Source organism: Rhinolophus hipposideros, assembly GCF_964194185.1.
Source record: "Rhinolophus hipposideros genome assembly, chromosome: 1".
NCBI lineage: Eukaryota > Metazoa > Chordata > Mammalia > Chiroptera > Rhinolophidae > Rhinolophus > Rhinolophus hipposideros.
In genome coordinates this window covers 39,955,192-39,978,166 of record NC_138047.1, presented here as the reverse complement: position 1 = coordinate 39,978,166, position 22,975 = coordinate 39,955,192, and the positions used below count along the sequence as shown (strand labels likewise).

General features: G+C 40.8%; 1 protein-coding gene across 3 annotated transcripts in view; it reads right to left on the bottom strand.

Moving 5' to 3' along the window:
* Positions 1-20,144, bottom strand: part of SRD5A3 (steroid 5 alpha-reductase 3) — a 34,507-nt gene extending 14,363 nt beyond the window's left edge. The window contains exons 1-6 of one of the 3 annotated variants that reach the window (XM_081054309.1): positions 19,839-20,144; positions 12,424-12,566; positions 10,423-10,620; positions 6,948-7,082; positions 5,933-6,068; positions 3,413-4,429 (exon numbers count right to left, since the gene is read on the bottom strand). In XM_081054309.1, the coding sequence (XP_080910435.1) occupies position 4,429; positions 5,933-6,068; positions 6,948-7,082; positions 10,423-10,620; positions 12,424-12,566; positions 19,839-20,059 (834 nt within the window). In that variant the 5' untranslated portion in view covers positions 20,060-20,144 and the 3' untranslated portion in view covers positions 3,413-4,428. Of the gene's footprint in view, positions 1-3,412; positions 4,430-4,594; positions 6,069-6,947; positions 7,083-10,422; positions 10,621-12,423; positions 12,567-19,838 lie in introns of those variants that run through there. The other 2 variants (XM_081054308.1, XM_081054307.1) reach the window with 2 other exon arrangements.
* Positions 20,145-22,975: the final 2,831 nt, after the last annotated feature.

Below are 22,975 nucleotides of genomic sequence, written 5' to 3'. Positions count from 1 at the left end.
ATACTTCATGGTAGAAAAACGCAAAGCTTTTTCTCTGTGATTAGGAATGGGACAAGGATGTCTATTCTCTCCACTGCTATTCATCATTGTACTGGAAGTCCTAAACAGAACCGTCAGGCAAGAGAAAGAAAGAAAAGGTATCTAAATTAGGAATGAAGAAATAAAACTGTCACTCTCCGCAGATAAGACGATTCTATACATAGAAAACCCTAGAGACTCCATAAAAAAAACAAAAAACCTATTAGAAACAATAAACAAATAGAGTAAAATTCCAGGACAAAAACGTTCAATATACAAAAATCTGTTGCATTCCTATATACTAACAACAAAATATCAGAAAGAGAAATGAAGAAAACAATCTCCATTTACAATCACAACAAAAAGAAGAAAATACCTAGGAATAAACTTAACAAAGGAGGTGAAGGACCGAAAGCTTCAAGACATTGTTGAAAGAAATGGAGAAAGACATAAAGAAATGGAAAGGTATTCTGTGGTCATGGATTGGAAGAATCAACATAGTTAAAATGACCATGTCACCTAAAGCAATGTACAGATTTAATACAATCCCTATCAAAATCCCAATGGCATTTTGTCACAGAAATAAAACAAAAAAAATCCTCAAATATTTATAGAATCACAAAAGACCCTGACTAGCCAAAGCAATCCTGAGAAAAAAGAACAAAGCTGGACGTGTCAAACTCCCTGCTTCAAACTATACTACAAAGCTACAGTAATCAACAGTATAATATTGGCAGAAAAACAAATACACAGATCAATGGAATAGAATTGAGAGTGAAGAAATAAACCCATACAGATATGGGCAACTAATTTTCGCAAAAGGAGTCAAAAACATACACTAGAGAAAGGAATGTGTCTTCAATAAATGGTGTTGGGAAAACTGGAAAGCCACATGCAGAGGAAACTGGACTACTATCTGATACCATACACAAAAATTAACTCAAAATAAAGAATTGAATATAAGACCTGAAAAAATAAAATACATAGAAGAAAACATAGGTGCTACACTTACGGACCTTGGTCTCAGAGGAGTTTTTGTAATCTTAACCCCAAAGGCAAGGGAAGTAAAAGCAAACATAAATGAATGGGACTACATCAAACTAAAAAGCTTCTGCACAAACTTAAAAGCTTCTGCACAAGAAACCATCAACAATACAAAAAGGTAACCAATCCAATGGAAGAAGGTATTTGCAAATGATACCTCTGTTAAGGGACTAATATCCAAAATATTTAAAGAACTCATCCAACTCAGCAACAACAAACAACAAACAATCCAATAAAAAAAAATGGGTAGAGGACTTGAATGCCCCCTTTTTTCAGGAAGACATATAGGTGGTCAACAGATATATGAAAAAATGCTCAACATCACTAGCTACCAAGGAAATCAAATTAAAACCACAATGACATACAACCTCACACCTATTAGAATGGCTATTATCGATAAGAAATAACAAGTGTTGGAGACGATATGGAGAAAAAGGAACCCTCATACACTGCTGGTAGGAATGTAAATTGGTACAGCCACTATGGAAAACAGTATGGAGGTTCCTCAAAAAATTAAGAACAGAATTACCATATGATCCAGCAATCCCTTTTCTGGGTATCTGGGTATTTACAAAGACAAGACATGGAAACAACCTAAGTGTCCTTCAACAGACAATTGGTAGTTTAGTATTATGCTAAGTGAAATTAAGTCAGAAGTAAAGAAATAACTGATTTCACTCATGTGTGGGATATAAAACAAAAAGCAACAAACAAAAAACAAACTCATAGATGTAGACAACAAAATGGTAGTTACCAGAGGGGCAGGGGCAGAAGGGAGGATGTAGAGGGTGAAGGGGGTCAAATATATGGTGACGGAAGACTAGACTTCAGGTGGTGAGCACACAATATAGAGATGTTGGATTATAAAGTTATATGCCTGATATTTGTTGCCCTAATAAATTTAAAAAGGTGTCCTTCAACAATAGTAATGAGGGAAGGTAGTATATCTGGGCACAGATGCTTAGGGGGTGAGGTGATGGTGGTAGTCTATGGAAGTTCTTTTCCAATAGCTTCATTTTCTTGAGGACAAAAAGCTGTGTAGTCAGCAGAATGGGAGAGTGAATGGACCAGGGAATCTTTATTATGATTGCAGCATTAAAGACCACTTGAGGTTAGTGTTTATTAATTTGAAGTGGGCTGTCAGTGGATTGTTTTTCTCCAGCCAAGGTGCATGCACAAAGGAGGGACAATTGAATTTTATCAGGACTGTGGCTTTGCTAAATCAGTCGGAAAAAGCAATGTAGGGAGGCAAGAAAGTTGAGGATATATACAAAGGAATGATTATAGTGATGTACCTGGAATTTAAGCAAGGTAAGGAGACAAGCCCTGTGAGAGGCAAGGGACAGTAAAAATGCCATGAGATCAATAAATTGGAGGCCCCAATAGGGTAGAAAGATTGTTGGAGTTGCAGTGCTAGAACAATGAACTAGAAAGACAGGAATTGGTAGTAAGAAAGGAAACAAAATATTGTCTCTATTTGGGGCCAACATTCTAGCATCTGAACAGAGATTTTATTGTTTGAGAGTTACTTACCTGTTAACCACCAAACTCCCTTTTTTGTATATGGAAGCAAAGATGTTTTGCATGGAGTACTTACTTCCTCCTTCTCCTAGTCTTATTCCTATGGTCTTTCTCAATGAAACGATTCCATGATATCAAGTCTTGCTTTTTTAAAAGTGTGAACAGAACCTGCCAATGGACAGGCAGCACAATAAGCAGTGTCTCTATGGAAGGTTGCACAGGTTGTGCACTGCACAAAGGACGCCAAGCTGAAGGCATGAATGAGGCTGAGATTCAGCCTGAGCTCTACTCATTGAGCTACAGCCCCATCACCAGCTGCCTTCTGTGCCCACAAAGGTTCATGCCCTGCTATGAGGAGGATGTTCCTAGTGATGTCTTTTCTAATTAACAGAAAGGTGCTATGTAGACCAGGGAGCCCCAATAAAAACGGCACATGTTCTATAAGGTTTTACCCAGAGAGCTGGACTCAGCAGGCAGATTTGTTTTTCTGCTGAGAAGTCCCTCAAAAATAGAACAAATGGTCAGTCTTTTTGATGGAAAGGACCCAGTATTATACTTTTTCAGTTAAGTGCATAGAGTAGCTCTTTATAATACAGTTTTCATTTGGATAACTAAATTTTGCTTTCCTCCAAAGAATACGTGGCTTTCTAGGAGATCGATGGTATTTGAGAAAAATGAAGTATGGGTCACTGTCACCTCCAGTTTCTTGTCCATTTATCAGAAAAATGTTAGGTTAGACTAACATAAGACATTTATAAAAACCAGCTAAATGATTTTTTTTGATAAGCAATGTGAAAGAGTGGGCAGAAATTTACATAGGTGCTCATTTAGTATTTGAAGGTCTTCTTTAATATATCAGTTCAGTTTGAGATACATTACTTATCAATGGTCTGTGAGTTTTCAGGTACCTTTAGTTATGCAAATTTTAGTCTCCTTATACTATTAAGGTTCATACAAAAATATCTACAAAGGTTCTTTTTTGGGGGTAAGAATTCTGGCAATAACCACTCACTGAATTGAAAACATAATACAGAACAGTTTTGTGGAGACAAAATCATCCAAACTCACTGAGAAGCAAATATTAGCATCAGGGATGAGCTACAACTTGGAGACTTAACAAAGGCTATTTTTGCACTTTTATAGTCAGTGGTTAACCCAGGAAATGCTGTTCTGTTGTAGTTCAGGATCATTTACCCTAATTGAATAATAACAGAGTGAAATGAGGCTATCCAACTAAGCTGGCAGAAAAATCAAGAATCTCCACGCCTAAGAGATTTCTGGGTTACCCATGTGAATGCTTTGGCAACTCCAGTGCTCTCCCTTTAGGCACATAGAACATTTTTATTGACACAAAGAACAATGCTGATTATGATCTTGCAAGCACGGTACCATTCTCAATTATTCTCCATGGCTAGGCTTTCATCAAAGACCATGTTCCTTTGTTTTGAGCCCCTTTGAGGACATCTCGACTTTCTTTTTTATTGTCACCTAGAAATGCAATCCTTGGGCAGCAACGGGAAAGTAAGAGACACAGAAGAGTGTGCAAGGGACAGCAAGGATAGTGGAGACTGGAACGCTCTCTCACAAGCCCATACAATGGTTCTTCACAGGAAAACTCCTTCTTTTACTTCAGAGCACAATGAAATTCCAGAACAACAGCCAAATTCCTAGTCTTACCTCGGTATACAATGACACACTAAAGCAAAATACATGTTTTTCCCCAAGTAATCTGCTATTAAAAATGATTCATACCATTTGTGTGGGAATTAAGACAAAACTGCAATATGCTTTATATTTCCAGTGTAGAAAGTTTGGTTCCTGAGTGCTGGTCGTGAGGATGGCAAATCTAAATGATAAATGAAATAAATATGTCATTTATTTGAATAGACTGAGCAACTGACTGAAGTGGTATTTGATCGATGGGAGGGAAAATGCTACAGCCGAATTATGGTTAAGAACTTTAGAATATGCTTTGATATGCATATATTAAAAGTTAGATTAAAAAGAATTTCAGTTTAACAGCTTCAGTTTACTTAAATTCCAGGGAGGGGAGGATATTCTCAGACTGTGCGTTTGATATGTGTCTGGTTAATAATGAGTTTCTTCTCCCCATAGCAAGGTACATTTTAGTGCAAAATGTTAGTACCTAGTAGGCTATATGACATCTGTACAACAGGAATAAAGTTAGTACCTCAGTCAATACGCCAGTAAATCTTATGTTGCATGAATGTGCAGTTTTTACTGCATTTCTCAGGCTCTAGTATTATTTTTCAAGTTTTTGTTTTTATTTCACATTACGAATTTACTTCCCTTTGATTTAGTCACAGGCATTTTGTTTAATGTAAGCTATTTTAAGTGTAAATGTTATTCCTAAATAGCTTCAGATTCATTCTAGTAGTTAAAATAAACTCAGGCAGACATTGATCCAATTTGAATAACTACATATAAATGAGACTACAGCACTATCTAATCCCGAGTGCCAGTCAGTTCCGTTCTTGAAGGCTTTTTATGCATGAATATAAAAATATCTTACGTTCAGATGCTTTCACTTTACGGTATTCCCTTGAAAGCGATGTCAAAAAAGTATTAAATAAAAAAGGTTTCAAACTTTCAGTTGGGCTATGATTTGAGGCGGAGATGAGTGGAAATGACAGTTGATGGTTACCTAAGTGGACATCTGTATGGTAATATGTGAAAGTGTAAACTAACTCCAACACTCATTACTCCCTGAATCCTGTGCTATGAAATTATATATTGCTATTTTCAAAGGCTATTCTGCTTGTATTGAAATGCAGCAGTTACTGAGCACCTACTATATTGCTTGTTATGTAGTGCAGTTAATTTGTCCCTAACAAAAACAAAGCCACAGGTGATCTTATCTCTTCCTTTGTGTATATATGTGTATGTTTGAAGTTGTTTGCATACTCTTGGTTAGTTTGCTTTTGAAGCTGCTTGGAAAGGTCTCTTCGACTTTTTAGTAGTTGGTTGGTTTTATAAAGCATCTCAGAAAGCAAGCAGAGCACTCCCAGTTCTACCAGAAATAGTTCTTTGAAGATTCCTTTTCGGGAGGGGTACTGCTTTGCTCATTCAATGAAGACTTGGGTATAAAAATGGCACAGAGAGTTTCAAACAGTTCTGCAGAAACTTCACTTTGGTCTCTAGACTTCATCATCCTTAGGAACTGAATCTGTCACTTGGCTTGCTTTCTTCAAGACAGAGGTTATCTTAAAACAGAAATGGTAGGAAAGCTTTCCTGTGCTTTGGGTAGGAGACGAACTTGCTTTTGTAAAATCTGTGGCTGAGGAGAGCAGACAGAGCCTGGCAGAAGAAAACATATATCACCACTAACCACCAAGTGAAGTTGTGGAATCCAAAGGTGACGGCCATGGAAATGTAGATCATCAGCTCTGCTAAGTAGTTAGGAGAAGAAACATATTCAAACCAGTCTCCAAAAGGGATTTGGTGCTTACAATGAATGACCACTCCTGAAATGGAAAAAGAAAACTTCTTGAACATTTGACAAAAGGAAAAGTTTTATCACATCACTCCCCAAATCATTCACAAAAACCCTTATTTAGGAAAGAGTATGACAGACCTGTGTGCAAACCACCATCCTCTCCCACTTGCATTGTCAATCTACTATGTATTAAAAAAAAAAAATCACATGCTTAGGTTATACAATAAGCTGTAAATAAGCACAAAAAGAAAGCCCATTTCTCCAACAATCCACCAAACTAGAAATTAAGAGCTCAAACTCCCGAGTGAGACTGCTCGAGTTCAAATCCAGGCTCTACCACTTACCATCTGTGTAACTTTAGGTAAGTTGTTTAATCTCTCTGTCCCTCCGTTTCCTTATCAGCAAAATGAGGATAAGACTGTACTCACCTCAAGTGAGTATTGCGAAGCTCTATGCAAAGTACTCAGAATAGGGCCCAGCACAAAATAAGCATTCAATAAATACTGAAGAATACTATTCCATTTTCAATATTTCAAAAAGCCTAATAAAAGCTGTATCTATGATAAGTAAACACACAATAATTAAAGTGTTTTAATTTGGCCAGAATGATACTAATTCAGCCTGGTAACACTAGTGCTGGTTAGACCCATATCTGCAATACAGGCTACCAAATGTGGGCACAGAATAGAATCATAAATATCAGGGCTAATGGGGCCAGAGAGACCTTTCAGTATAATGCTCTCATGTTACAGGTGGGAAGATCCAGACCCAGAGAGCTGTCTTCTCAAAATGAGTATTTGATAGATTAGTCAACTCATTAGGGCAGAAAGGATAAGAGGGAAGGAACATGGACAACTAGCTTCTGAAGGTTAAAATCCACATGCAGTGGCTCTCAGAGACGCCTCACCTGCTTTGTTTTTCCTGAGATTGCTGAGAATGACGTGGCACTTATACTGATGGACAGATGACCAGATGAACATCATCATTCCGAGGATATGGAACCATCGAGCTTGCATGAAGAGATTTTTCCCTCTCACATAGACTACAGAAAGAAGGATGATTAGCCAATGCTGCAAAATTTCAGAGGCGCAAGCAAGGAATTAAAAAAATCATACAGTCAGTAGAACACGATTATCCACTTATTCTGTTCCTCATGACTAGAAAATTGTCCTGGTAGAATTTTGCAAGTGCAGAGGGGAGAACGTGTCCAGGAGATTGGCTCCTCAGCCAGAGGCAGCTTCAATGGCCCCCCTGCAGAGATGTCCATATGAGACATTCTCTTGTTCCTTCTTCAAATGCTTTAAGCACAGAGTTTATCTCTGTCTCCTACTCCTGTGATGTACCCTTGTGTGGTGAGACAACTTTGCACCTGTATTTCTAAGTCTTGTTTTATGTCTTCTTTCTTACACTTCACTGTCAGGAAAACACTGTCTGAAATCTCTCCCTGAGTTACTAACCTAAGCCATTGTTAGGGAGACCCTGAAGGCAGAATGCTGACTTGCTGGGCTCCAGCCAATGAAGAAAACCACTGGAAGTAAAGGCTCAGAATAGGGTTTCTCAAAAAGAGGAGAAATGTAAATTCCAAGGTGAAAAACAAAACAGTATCCCTTTATGATTAGAAAGAACCTAGTCACAGAGATTTAGTTTTAGGAGAAGAAACACTCAAACTATTCCTCTTTACCAGCTATCAGGAAGAAGAGAAGAATGTGGGTCCTGCAGGAAGCAGTCAGGCTAGTTAGGGACTTGGCTGAAGAAACAAAGTTGTCCATTGACAACAGGGAAGAACCTACGGCTCTGGAGCCCAGAGGGAGACCCTCCAAAGTTGATTCAAGTTAAAGCAAGGATCACGTGACTCCTTATGGGTACTTAGAAGTAAGACTCAGCTGATGAAAGCTAATGATTAATGAGAGTCCAGCAAACTCTACCTGTGTTCATTTCTTTAAAAACTTGCTCTATGTAAACAATCTACTATAGTCTCTTAATATTAACTAGGGTTAGCCATTTAATTAAAAAGTTATATTTTTATGTCATAAATAAGCAAAATATGAAAAATACAGTTTTAAATCGAAAGGGCTTTAATTAAGCACAAGTCACTATAGGATTAAAAGTTGAAGCAGGTGTCTGGGAGTTCATGTCATTACCAACTCATCTACTCTAAATGCAGAAAAATTACCTATGAGGGAAAAAAGATCTGTAAGAGTAAGTTGAAATTATGATGCAGGAAAGGGGAGGCAGGTAGAAGGCGCATATTTACCGGGAGTCTAATTGTTGTAGTATTTAATTATTCATTAATTACTTAATGAATGTAGCACTGGCACTGTTGTAGGTATGAGGCACAAAGCAGTGAATACATCAGGCAAGATCCCAGTCCTCATAAACTCACATTCTAGTGGCAAGAGACAGAGAGAAATGGGTCAACAAATCAATAACCCAGAAAATTTCGGGTAGAGATGGTACCCTTCCTGAAAAGAAAATAGGACAGTGTAATGGAGAATGGCTCACTCTACACTTTGAAGGCAAGGAGACGTGAAGATCTTGATAGTTTACAGATATTCTTTCTTTTCACTTTCACAAGAACCCTCTGAAATCAGTGTATGTTCCTAATTACAGGTGAAGGTTCTGAAGCTCAGGGAGATTAATTAAGCCAGAATTCAGACTGAGGCCCATCTGACTCCCAAACCCGTTTCTACCAGACCCTGCAGCTAGCAAATGCTCCAGTGTATTCTCTCTCAATGAATTCCTGAAACCAGTTCTCCCCATATTGTCCCAAATGACCACAGATGACCTCTTGGAGGACAAATAGGTGAAACAAAAGACAGCTTCAGAAAGGAGTGTCTAGAAAGCTATTTTTGTGGGTGCCTTGGCTGGCTTTCCCTCACTAATTATACAGGAGGGAGGGCAGAAGGTGGGGTCCAGCCAGCAGAGAAGACACCAGAAGAGATATATAATGCCGACAGAAACTAATAGACTGAAAGGTGGGTTACCAAAGTGCTTAAGAAAGGTCCTTTGGTTGGAAAACCTGTACTGTTCACCAGGAATAACCGCTAACCTACGGTACTGGGCTGCACATGAATGCCACAGCAGAAAGCTCAGGAAAGAAAAATTAACTTAAGTTCAGAGGAATTAAGTGGAGAGATGCTAGCTGAGTGGCTAGAGCCAATAAATAATTCATGAACTGAGAAAGATCATCAATAAGATGAACTTGAAGATCATTCCTCAAGCCATAGCGGCCTTGGGTTGCACTACAACAAGAGAGAGAGGGCATTCAAGGGGCACTGATACTGAAATCGAACGTGAGGAGAAAGCTCACTCACTGAGGAGTGGAAGTACCTAGATCTTGGTCTCAGGTTGTACAGATGGATAGGCCAGCTTCAGGAAATATGGAGGCCTTGGACTCAAAGAAAACAGTCAACCTCAACAGTCAATGAAAGATCTACTTGTGTCAGGGCAGATCTACAGTGTCAGGGCAGATAGATACCAAGGCTGCTGGGTGAAGTTAACCTCAGCACTAAACACTCAATTCAGTCACCCCAAAGACTTGATTCTTTTTAATAAGCATGCATTTTTACCTAAATGATAGCCACGTATGTTAGCTATCCCTCCCACTTCACCCCCAAATAAACCACTTTATTTCCTCCTTATAAACGAAGGTCATGATTTGGGTTCCCTCTTCCTGGTTTATAAGAGCTCAGAAGTGTTAAGACATAATTGTGATTTAGCACAGTACTCGTCCTCTCCCCTCAGGCTGCCTGACTTGAAGAAACGCTTTGTTGTAATGGCAACAAAATGGCTTCCAGTACTCTTCAAACTACAACTATTCACCACGAGTCCAGGCCACCTGCTCCTCCCCTAGCTTTCTATGATTAAATGCTGCACCACAATTTCCCCTTCCCCAGCCTCACCCCCCACCCTTCAACACAAACACCCCAGGATGACTGAGGCTTTGGGAAAGCAACGTTCTTTGCTGACTCTTTCTCCTATTCTTGGGTATAACCTACTTCCTGTTCAACTCTTGACCCCACTTCGTCTTTCTCTTCAGATTTACTCCACATGAGTTCATTGATTTCACTCCCATTGAGGAAAACATCACATCCCATTTCTTCATCCTTAAACCAAACCTCATGAATACTTTTCACTTTAATCTCTTTACTGAAGGTGTTACTGCTTATGTTGGTGTCTTTCAGGTTTTAGCAGTTACAGTTAATGTATATACCCCTGGGCCCTGGGCAGGTTGACGTTTTAAAGTTACTATTAGAGTCCAAACTCCTCCAATGCAATGTGGGTTGGACAGGGCTCCTACTTTCAAACTTCCATAATGCTTGGCGGAGCATGAGACCTCATGCATCCAATGACTCAGCTAACAGACCCTAGGGACCACTCACCATGCCTGCCGTCCATTGGCACTTGGCTCAGCACAGTTATGCCGACAAGAATATAGTAGACGAGTCCAAAACAGTAGTGCACGATATGAATCATGGCATTGGAGAAGATACTGACGTAGACGCACTCAAAGAGTCTTCGCAAGCTGTGTAGCCACATAAACACTAATACTAAGAATGCAGACAGCGCCAGCTCATCCCCTATAATTCAGAAAGCAACACGTTCAGCATTTCTCTTTTGGGGATTAATCCAAAGTTACGTTTTTCCCCACTGTTACACATAGTATTGAACAAGATTAGAGCTAGGAAAGGGACCTAGAAATCACACAGTCTAACACCTTCCTTTTTTAGCAATGAGGAAGTAGGCCAAGTACGTTGGCTCCAGGTTACGTATTAAGCTAGTGACAGAGCTGGGACAAGCTCAGGTCTCCGGACTCTTCCTCGCCATGTGGAAGCCTTCCAGGTTGCATGGATATCACTGTAAGGGCTCCGTGCACTCAGATCCCAGGGTCTGCGGCACTGGCCCATGGCACTAATAGTGAAGGTGGTCAGGAAGAGTTTCTGGATGATCTTTGAGCAATCCCACCTGTGGGACCCCTGGGATCAGGGGAGAAAAGAGGTGTGGGCACCAGCACATATAGAGGCCGAAAGGGGGATAGGAATAGACAGGGAGAATTATGCATTCCTTGCCATATTAAAAAAAAAAGGAAATTATACATTTAGGGGATTGTGAGCTTTGAGATCGATCTATCGTCCTACCTGCCTCTCACCCCTCTGCCCAAATAGAAGAAGAAATGCTTTTTGAAATGACTTAAAACCTACATTTTTAAAAAGTGACTATCACACACTCACACACACACATGCTATAATAAATGAACAATTTAAAGGAATTTTACAAACTAAATCAACCAACCACACCATATAACTAGCATCCCTATCCAGAAACAACATGACCAGCACCCCTGGTGTTCCTTTCTAGGTACTGCCCCTCCGCCAACCCACTCTCCAAAGGGTAAGCCCTGTCCTGACTTCCAACAGCCGTAAATTAGCTTTGCCTGTATTTGTATTTTAAATATAGTAAAATCTAGTTTATACTCTTTAGGAATAGGTTAGAACAAATATCCAAATAAAATTCCTCACAACCACCCTACAAACCCAGTCCCACAGTAAACAAATGAAGAGATAAAATTTCAATGCCTGAAGTGGGATTCACTGAGGTATCCTCCCTTCCCAAATAGGGTTTGCATAGGGTTTCCCTTCTGACTGTCTTCTTTTACAACAAGTTCTTCTGGTTACGTAGAAAAGGACTGTTCCTAGGGACTAGTCAGTGGTGTGGCTGCTGGAACAAAGGACAGAACAATTTATTGCTAATTCTGCTCCTCACCCGCTGCCTGACATTAATTGAAACCACTTTATTGTTTTCACCTTCAGTACCTTATTTTAAAATTGTCCTTTATCTGAGGAAAATTTAATAGCTATTTTATAATCATCTAGTCAACAACTATTTACAGTCAATTTTAGTATATAACCAAAGCTTTAGGGCGTAACAAACATTTTTAACTGGTGATCGAAAATTTTCTATCAAATTTCTGGAGTTCTGAGACATGATTTTGGTGGGACTACATAAGTGATGAATGTTTCCAGGCAAACCCAAGGGATCCTAAAAGCTTTTCTCCTAAGTCTAAAGACTTCTTTATAAATTGATCAACAGTACGAGAAGTACCAGAGGGACAACAGCCAGTCCTGCACACGGCCCAGCACTCGCTGGGAAGTCAGGGACGAAGAGCTAACTCTGAACTCTGCACGATCTCAGTGAAGGATGTGGGGACATCCCCTCGAGGTGGCCATAAACCACGCACAACTTTTGGCCCTCACCCTCCACTTCTCAGTTCCTGCTGAGGTGAGCCTGAGAGTGGTTATGAAATTCCCAGAACAGCTCCCTGCAGGCAGGAAGACAGGAACAGGACACAATGGTTGTGATTAGCCAAGGGAGTGATTGATTACCTTGGAACTGCACAGCCCCAAGAATTCTGAGTAAAGTATGAAGCCAGCTTGGAAAAGGTGCTCCCAGGAACAGAGATTGAGTAAGGCACCAAAGCAGGAAGCCATTCCACAGCACTGAGATGACATAGAAGTGAGAAAAATACCTGCAAAGGGAAAACAAGTTAGGCAGTCACCAGAGTGGAGTCACTTTTATTATGCAGGAAGACTATTTTTACTTTCTTTCTTCTCTTTCCCCCATTTCCAAAGTATAGTTTTGCTTTTTAATAGATCCTTAATCCTACAGATGTTCAGATTTTTAAAATTACTTTTCAAATGATGGGATTGGTTAACTCATAGGAAAAGAAAGGACTCCTGAGGTTAACAAAAATACAACTGACTCTGTTAAACTTAGACTGAGGGTCAATTGGCAATCCAGATTATCTCTGGATAACTGGATTGGGCTCAAATTCCAAAATAGGGGGCCCCCGGCCCTGGGAGAGAGAACCTAGATTGCCCTAACACAAGCCAAATCTGTGCAAGATTTCTAAATCCCAAGCAATACTGCTGCAATAGCCATACAACTGTTACACAGCATTTGCACAACCACAGGCTCTCAGGTCTGTAAGAAACCTTAGAGGTCTTCTGATTCAGGTTTTCTAAATTGTGCTAACCTAAATGGCTTAGATGACAAATATTAACTCATAAAACTAGGTATCAACTCCTGACAGTTACAGCTCTCATAGAAGTATAATGCCTGTGCTGCAATCAACCATTATAAATGAAATCAAATAAAACCACAAAACCAATAAAAACTTCAATTAGCAATGTTAATTTGATGTTGGTTTGCTGAAATCACCTAACACAAGGGCCTAACAGTTTTATTTTGAGGTCCGTTGACTATTTTTCCCTATTCAAACCAATTCAAAATCATTCTGACTCTGCAGGGTGCCTGGAGGTCATTTGGCCTCCCTGCTCCTCAGTGCATGTGAATAAATGAAGCCTCTCTCCCTCTTGTCTCCTCAGACTGTGACAAAGTAAGATGACCTGGAATCAGGAGGAGTAGACATAAGCTCAGGCACTCCCCTTCCAGATAATCCAGAATATTCTTGTATCAGAACTCACAGCCCCCGACCCCCGGCCCCCACTCCCACCAGACCAAGCCCACAACCCTATCTGACAAACACCGATCTTGAGACAGGTTATTCAGCATGTTGTTAGGCAGACAGAAAGCTCCCCGGTAAAATAAACAAAGACAGCCATATCCTGAAACTTCAGGTTTTGAAAGAACTCCTTCACTCTAGGACAAAATATAATAGTGCCTTGAGGTTAATAAATTATCTCATAAAATCCGTTTTGGCTGGACAAACTGAGCAGATGTGATAGATAGGACTGGGTCATTTTGTTAATCCCTTCAGGATGGGCAAACAGACAAACCTGGTAGACGAATTCCATTAGAAGGTGCCAGTTCCCTTCTTCAAAACGGCAAGACAAAATGTAAGAATAAGAGCCTTTGGCCCACGCTGGGTGCCCCCATCCTACTTGGGAGCTTTGACGCTTTGCTTTTAATAAACTATCCTCTTTTACAACTCCTTGCCTCTCTTTGGTCCGTGCTTCCATTCTTTGGTTTCACGAGACAAGATCCCGGCACTCACTCAAAAATCTCCTACATCAATCTAATCTGATCATTCCACAGCAACCCACTTAATTCTCCCAACTACTGTTACAAATCCTATCACTGGATCTGCCCTCGCTGAGCGGTCCTGTTATTCCTAATTCTGATCTTCTCCAGGCTCAAGAGCTTAGTTTCCTCAAAAGTTCACGCATCAGTGCCAATTCCACAGCCTCCCCCACCCCTCCCCGTCTGCCCTCCACTGGCCTTTCGTTGCCTTCCAGGGTCTTCCTTAAGACACACTTCAGAGAACTGAGCCCAGGTCTGGCCTGAGTAGCAGGAGCAGAGCAGAATGTCAGCAGCAAGTGTTCTGCAGGCTCCCGCAGAAAGGGAGGGGGCCGGCTTCTGAAGAGCAACTTCTGAGCCAGTCACTTGACCTATTTCATTTTTGCACAAATATTTATTGAGCACTTAAAGCATTCCAGACAACATTCTTGAAGCCAGGGACTCAGCAGGGAACAAACAGACCAGGCCCCTGCTTGATGAAGTTGATCTTTCTGCGTACGGATGAACCTGTAGACATGTAGCTAATGGTGGGGAAGGAGCAGAGAAGGCTCAGAGGGGACGCCATTCTGGATGGGTGGTCAAGGATGGCCGCTCTCAAGTGACATTTGGCTAGAGTGAGTAACCCTTGTGAATTGCAGGGAAGAATTTCCTGGGCAGAGAAAATGCCAACAGAGACCTGGAGATGGATAAAGGATAACTCGGTGGAGAGCGATAGGTGGTAGGGGGAGGGGGGCAGATGCTTCGGGGGCAGGAAAGGACACTGACTTTTATTAAGTATGAAGGGAAGCCATTTGAGCAGAGTGGCTTCAAGTAATAATTTGTGTTCTAAAACTCCTTCTGCCTGATAGAAAAGTTCTGGAAACTGATAGCGGTGATGGTTGCCCAAAAATGTCAATGTACTTAAAGCCACTGGGCTGTACATTCAAAATGAGTTAAAATGATAAATGTTCTATCACATATATTTTACCACAATAAAAAAAGAGCATTGCTCACTCATTTTACCCTTTAAGTTACAAAAACAATCCCTCTGTTAACTAGGTAGAGAATAATCTAGTTGTGGGGAGACCAGTTTATGGAAAGATTTATTCATTTCATCTTCACAATCCCGTAAAATTTGTGTGGTTGTATTCACATGGCAGATGAGAAAACGGAAGCTCAGAAAGGGTAAGTTATCTACCCAAGGCCATGCACTAAGAGGCTATGTTTGGCTCCAGACTGAGCCCTAATGACTCTGCAGTTAAAATCACACGGTTGCGCTCCTACAATTCATGCAACCTAGACTTGCCCGAACCTGCTGTTCTGGCCCTACATTACATGTACCCATTTATACCAAGCCTAGAGCTCACCAATCCCTCAAGTGTGTTGGCACAAGCAGTTAAGCCACACCCTGCTGTGCCCAACTTATGCCATAGTGTTTTTGATTTACAGGAAGCTCTTTTTCTCATCCCTGCATTTTGTACATTCTATTTCTGGTTTTGCTCGTCTGATTTCCTTCTATAGAAAACATTCCACTCTTTATACCAGGTTATATCTCTTGCTTTTTTAAAAGACCCAGCTCAAGCCTCAAAAAAGCAGATCTAAATACTCCACTTCCTTGTTTCAGACTCATTCCCCCTTTTTCCTCCCTTGGCACTTTGCTTAATTGAAGCACTGTTTTCCTGGCCCTTGGGAACATGGATTAGGTGATCCTTATGGTAACGCTGCACTTAGCATTAAGCAAGCACTCCTTTGATTTAAGAAACTTGAACGCTTATTATAAGCCAGGGACTGCTCTGAGGATACAGCAACAGACCCAACAGACAATTCCCGCCCTCATGGATCTTATACCGACACACAAAAGTAAATTTTACAGCATGTCAGTAGGTGATAATTGTTGCAGAGCAAACTAAAGCTGGGAAAAGAAGGAATGCTGGCATGATAGAACTATACTTTTAAATAGGGGGGATGGGGCATGCCTCACTGAAAAGGTATTTGAGCAGAATTATAGGAAGTGAAGGCATAAGCCATGTAGCTATTTGGGGAAAAAGCTTTCCAGGTAGAGGAAACAGGCAGTGCAAAGACCCTGAGGTGGGAGAGGGGACTAGCAGAGAGCCCCGGAAAACTGGACTGGAGCCACATGGGGGGTAAACTACAGGAAACAGTCAGTGAGGTGGTGGGGACAAAACTCAGGGCCTTGGGCTCTTCCTGTGAGTGAGTTAGAAGCTACTGGATGGTTTTAAGCCAGGAGACATGATCTGACTTAATACATATTTGCCTATTGCCAGAACTGATGGCAGGCCCAGGGAGGGGAGGTATGGGGCTAACAAAGAAAGGGAACTAACGTGCATTGAGTTCTAAGTGGCTGGCCCTGGACTAAGTGCTTCAATGGCATCACCACTTACATGACAAGCAGGTGCTGTTATGCTAATAACTATAATCTACCACAACGTATTGCCTGGGCCTGGTAACAACCTTTTAATCCAGTCTTCTCCACACAATGGCTAGTCATCCTTTCAAAATATAAATCATACAATGCCATGTTCCCTTCCATCAAAACCCATCAATGGCTTTCCATACAATCAGAATAAAATCAATGTCCACCATGACCTGTAAGGCCCTGATGAGCAGTGAACTTATCTCCGGCCCTACCCCAACCTGACCATCCTTTCCAGCTCTGTCACTGCCACTGCCTCCCCGACCCGTTCTGCTCTTGATCAAGTAACCCTAATGGATTTCCTCTGAAGCACTTATCACACCTGAAATTATTTTGCTTGTTTTACAAGACTTGTTTACACATTTACTGTCTATCTGACAAGAATAAAAGCTCCGATGAGTCTAGAATAGCTTCTGAAACAGTATTACTCTATAAACACTAGTTAAAAATGAATGAAAGAGCTCGGTGTGAGGTCAGAGGGATAGTGGATGGGGGGAGGGGGGTTCACAGAGTGAGGGATATAAATGATGAACGTCTAAGTAAAAAAAAAAAAATGAATGGAAGAGAAGGTATCTCACCTAGTTACTCTCAGAGTACGTGTCAAGTTAACTAACAAACCAATTAAACTTAAAACCTTTTAAAAACTTCTTTCAAAACCTATTAATCAAGGAACTTACTGTCTGCTAGGCATTGAGCCAGGGATATGGTAACAAACAAAACAAATGTAAATGGACGGACAGTGTATCGTCTAAAGCAGAGGTTCTTAATTTTTATCTTCCATGGACTCCTTTGGCAGTATGGTGAAGGCTACAGGCGCCTTCTCAAAATATTACTACAAGCATAAAATACATAGGGATTACAAAGGAAACCAATTGTATTGAAATATAGGTAACACGGCTACTAAAAAACAAATTTGTGCTATATTAATATATGTGCTTCTTAATGTATTAAATAACAAGATCTAGTGAGGGAATAACTACAGTATTCTTATAGTGATGAAAATGTTTTGCGGTCTCTTCAATATTTTTAATGTAATATAAAAAAACTGTCACAAAATTGCAGGTACTGCTAATTCTACTGTGGTTTGTTGATTACATTCATCATTAAGGAAGTGCTGAATTTCAGCTAGAGGTTTGTGAAAGAAAGATGTAATTTTATTTCCAATCTAAGTTTGCCCTGAATGCTATCTACAGACCCCCTAACCTCTAGTTAGGACCCCTGGACGCCAGTGGGGAAAATCTGGATGGCTGCTCTCATTGCCTGTAGAGCTCAATTCAGTTGCAATGTTTCCATACCATTTTGGACTTTTAGAAACAGGAGTACTTCCAGTACACTATGCAAGTCAACACCATTGTGACTCTTGTTGGAAGTCATATATTTATTCAGACTTTCTGGAATATCAAAACTCTAGGAAGCAAAAAGAAAAAAAGAAAAGCAACCATTATCTTCATTAAAAAAAAAAAAAAAAAAGTCTGCCAGATAGCGGTAATGGAATCAAACATACATACCATCAACTGATTTAAGGTTTTATTCTTGCCTTCTTAGGGAAAAAAAAATCCCAAACAAAATTATCTAAACACAGTTTTTAGGTTCATAAACAGGATTTACAGTTGCCTATTTTTAAGTGTATAATAAAGTTATAGGTTTATTTGTACTTTCAACAAGTACTACTGAATTTTGCACAAGGAAAAATATTTAAATATAATATCAAGGCATTATTGTCTTCATTATTGGCCTATATTTGTTGCACCGTCTCCAGTACTAAAAGAAATGTGTAAATTTAGAAAAAAAAAGCAAAACAAAATACCATGGGAGGTTCCACTCTAGAATTCTGGAAGAAGAAAAAGGTGTAATTTTTTTTATAATATAGTAGAAATTTAAAGAAGCACAAAGAGTACCAACTGTTGTAATAAATAAGGGAAAAGTAGCAAGTCTGTTTCTTGGCTGTCATATGCCAGACTTGAGTAGTAACAGCTCGGGTATGAGAGCCAGAGAACTAGGTAAGTGCAGAGAACGACTTAAAATATGTCCTTTAATCCACAGGCACTAGTACTTTTTTCAAAATTCGTAAAAGAAATTGTTAGAATTCACACTCTCTAAGAAAGCTTTTTTTCCTTCACTTTATAAATGAAAATGTGACAACCTTGGAATGCCCCTGCTATAAAATAGAAAAGGACATGCTGCAATGAAACTTGGTAACAAATAGGATGACAGATAATTTTCACTTAAAAAGAGCCTTTAAAGACTAGGTTTTTTAACCAACTGATCTTGAACACTTCTACTTTTTCCCCAGGGCTACATTCCATTTACTTTTCCTCAGAATGGTAAATGGGATGAGGCCTTAGTTCTTCCTTCTCAGTGTAACACCTGATAAATCTTTCTCCAACACTCAGCAGTGGCGGGTTATCCACGTTTCAGAAGCCAAGTTATACTTAGCCCCATTCTTGTCTGTGGGCCGGGGCACTCTGTCTATGAGGTTTAAGCGGTAACGCAGATGTTTCAATACATCAGAAACGGCAAAACATTCTTCCAGATTCCTTCCTAAATGCCAACTTAAGATGCATCTTAAAGATAAAAAAGCCATTGCTCTAACCTTACCATCTAGAAGTGTTTGATTGACTTTTACCAGCTCTCTTCTGAATTCAAAGTAAAAATGAACAAACTATAACAAGTCTTAGAATTTATGAAAGAATTCAGTTTAAGCCCTAACGATTTAATCTTTTGTTGATTTTGGTTATGAAATCTGTTAGAAGTCAAATGAACTTTCAGGATGTGCCATCATGGGCAATTCTCTCAGGGGCACCTGCGGAGGTGCGCGTTAGGAGGGTCAGTGCAGCCCAAGGAAGTGTAGCCAAGTGTGGGAACCAGCATCTCGCCCTTCCTCCTGGCTGCGAGGGTTGGGGAGACAAAAAGGGGCAAGAGAAGAGCGAAGGACCGGAGTGCCTTCATTTCTGGTGAGTTCTGGCGACCTCAAGTTAGATTATAAGCCCCTCGAGTGCAGGGAAGGGGAAAGAGAATTGGGTGACAAAGGAGACTAATTTGCCGCCTGCTGACCAGGCCTAAATTCGGAAGCGCTGCCATTCCCTGGAAGGAAAGACTCCGTGGGGCCACAAGTTAGCGTTCCTGACAATGCACGCGGCTCAACACGTCGATGTCGTCGGACACTCGGGACAGCCGCTCCCAGGGCCACGAAGCGGCCGAGGACAGCGCTGTGCGGCCCGGCACACGCCTGCTGTCCTCGGGCCCTGTACGCGCCCGCCTCTGCTGCCCCAGGCCGGCTGCCCGAGCCGGGCGTCACGGGCTCTGCGCGCCTTGGCAAACCCACACCCGCGCCCCGGGCGCGGTTACCTCTTGGGAACATCAAAGCTCCGGCAGACGGCCGGGCGCAGGGAGGCCTCGGGCTTGGTTTTCCCATAGCGGATCAAGTCCTGGAAGAGGGCGCTGCGGGGGAGCCAGCCAGGCGGCAGGAGCTGCAGCACCAGGCTCAGCAGGAAGGCGGCGGCCACCGAGAGCCACGCGGCGCGCAGCGGGGTCAGCCCCGACAGCTCGGAGCCCGCCCCGAGAGCCATGGCCCCGGCGCCCACGGCCGCGCTCCCAGCGTCCGCACCGCCGGCGGGCGCCGGAGTGGCCTCTCGCGGGCGGGCCGCGCGCGACGGGGGCGGAGGGCGCGCTGGTGACGCGGCGCGGGGCGGGGACGAGTGCCGCCCCGCCCGGGAGTCACGCGGCGGCCGCGCCGGATCCCGGACCCGGTCGCGCCGCGGCTCCGTGGTGGCTCGCTGGCCGCGGTCCCGCGCGTGGTCTCCTAGGTAGGACCCCAGAACGTGGTTCCACAGAGCAGTGTGACCCAGAGGCCACGTGCCTGCGAGCCTTCATCGCCGCCTGTTTTCAATGGGGAAATGGTAACCATCCTAAAGGTTTCACGGTAGGGTATTTAGCTAAATGACGGTACAGTAAAACGATGGGATAACACGCAGCCATTAACACAGTAAGTGCGAAAACTGGAGAAACACGGAAAGCTGTTTGCGATAACTGACACAGGTTTAGTGGGGGGGGGGGAACCCACTATAAAATACATAGCAGTGATGGCAAACAACTATATTAGTACAAATGTGCGTAAATATGGATAACAAAAGCAGGTCATACACAAAATGAATATGATGTTGCGAATATGTATAATTTAAACGTAAAGTTTACTCATCAAGACAATTTCAAATAACAAAACTGAAAGTGGTAAAAATTGTATTTAGAAAAACATCAGTCCGCTGCTTACTAGTTACATTTCACAGAGCAGTTTTTAACTCCATGAGCTGTTTCTTCTGTTATTTACCTCCGTGTAGTGACAATGCTATTTCTTGATTCATCTATTTTGAATAATATTGACTTTCACTTACAATAAATGAAAATGTAACTCCAGGTAATTTTTTAAAAGCCTTTAATACCAATTCTCAAAACTATTATTGTATGCCTATTATAGGAGAGGACACTGAGGACAGAGAGGTTTACAGGATAATGTCACTATCTTTTTGGAGCTTGTACTTTTTTTTAAAAAAATGAGTTTTTAATCATTAGTTTTAGGTGTACAAAACAACATAATGATTAGATATTTATACACCTGACAAAGTGATAACCCCATTAAGTCCATTACCCATCTGACACCATCCACAGCTATTACAATACCATTGACTATATTCCCTATGCTGTGCTTTACATCCCGTAACTACAGAAGGTGCCAATAAAAATGTATACACATTTTAAGAAAGGAACAAACTATTAAAATTGTAATAATATATACCGATAACAAAAGATGAATACAAGTCATGTTTGACTTCTTCAGTTGCAAGAGGTGCTCAAAGTGGTTGCCATCAGTGTCCAGACACTTCTGATTATGGCAAACTACTGCTTGAGCAACGTTGACCAAAGTGTCCACTTGTATACATTTTTTATATATATACCAGGCATCCCTGGTATATATATTTTTAAATTATAGTTGACATTCAGTATTATTTTATATTAGTTTCAGGTGTACAATGCAGTGGTTAGGCATTTATATAATTTATGAAGTGATCCCTCCATAAGTCTAGTACCCATCTGACAACATAAATAGTTTTTACATTACTGACTATATTCCCCATACTGTATTTTACATCCATGTGACTATTTTGTGACTACCAATTTGTAATTCCTAATCCCTTCTCCTTTCTCACTCATCCCCCAGCCCCTCCTATCTAACAACCATCATTTTGCTCTTAGTATCTATGAGTCTATTTCTGTTTTGTTTGCTTTGTTCTTTTTTTTATTCTGTTCTTTAGATTACAAATATAAATGAGATCATATGATATTTGTCTTTCTCAATCTGACTTATTTCACTTAGCATCACATCCTCTAGGTCCATCCATGTTGTTGCAAATGGTAAGATTTTGTTCCTTTTTATGGCAGAGTAACACTTCATCGTGTAAATCTACCACATTGTCTTTGTCCAATCCTTTATTGATGGCCATTACTGTTGTTTCCATATCTTGGCTATTGTGAATAGTGCTGCAGTAACATAGGGGTGCATATATTTTTTTGAATTAGTGTTTTGGATTTCTTTGGATAAATATCCAGGAGTAGAATTGCTGGGTCATAAGGTAGTTCTGTTTTTAATTTTTTTAGGAACATCCACAGTGTTTCCCGTAGTGGCTGTACCAATTTGCAATTCTACCAACATTGCACTTGCAGGAGAGTTCCCTTTACTCCACATCCTTGCCAGCGCTTGTAATGTTTGTTGGTTTATTGATGATAACCCTTCTGACGGGAGTGAGGTGGTATCTCATTGTGGTTTTTATTTGCATTTCTCTGATGATTAGTGACGTTGAGCATCTTTTCATATGTTTATTGGCCATCTATATGACCTCTTTGGAAAAATGTCTGTTTCATTCATAAAAAAGGCCTCTGCCCATTTTTTAATTGGATTGTTTGTTTTTCGGTGTTGAGTTGTATGAGTTTTTAAAATAATTTTTGGATACTACCGCCTTGTCAGATTTATTGTTGACAGATATCATCTCCCATTCAGTAGGAGGTCTTTTTGTTTTGTTGGTGGTTTCCTTTGCTGTGAAAATCTTTTAGTTTGATGTACTCCCATTTGTTTATTTTTTCTTTTGTTCCCCTTGCTCAAAGAGATATATCAGTAAAAATATTACTAAGAGTATTGTCTGCAAGTTTACTTCCTATATTTTCTTCTAGGAGTTTTATCATTTCGGATCTTACATTTAAATCTTTAACCCGTTTTGAGTTTATTCTTGTATATGGCATAAGAAGGTGGTCCAGTTTCATTTCATTTTATTTTTTTTGCATGTGTCTGTCCAGTTTTCCCAGCACCATTTATTGAATAGACAGTCTTTACCCCAGAGTAAATTCTTGCTTTCTTTGTCATAGATTAAATAACCATATAGGCATGCATTTATTTTTTGACTCTCTATTCTGTTCCATTGTGTCTGTTTTTTTGT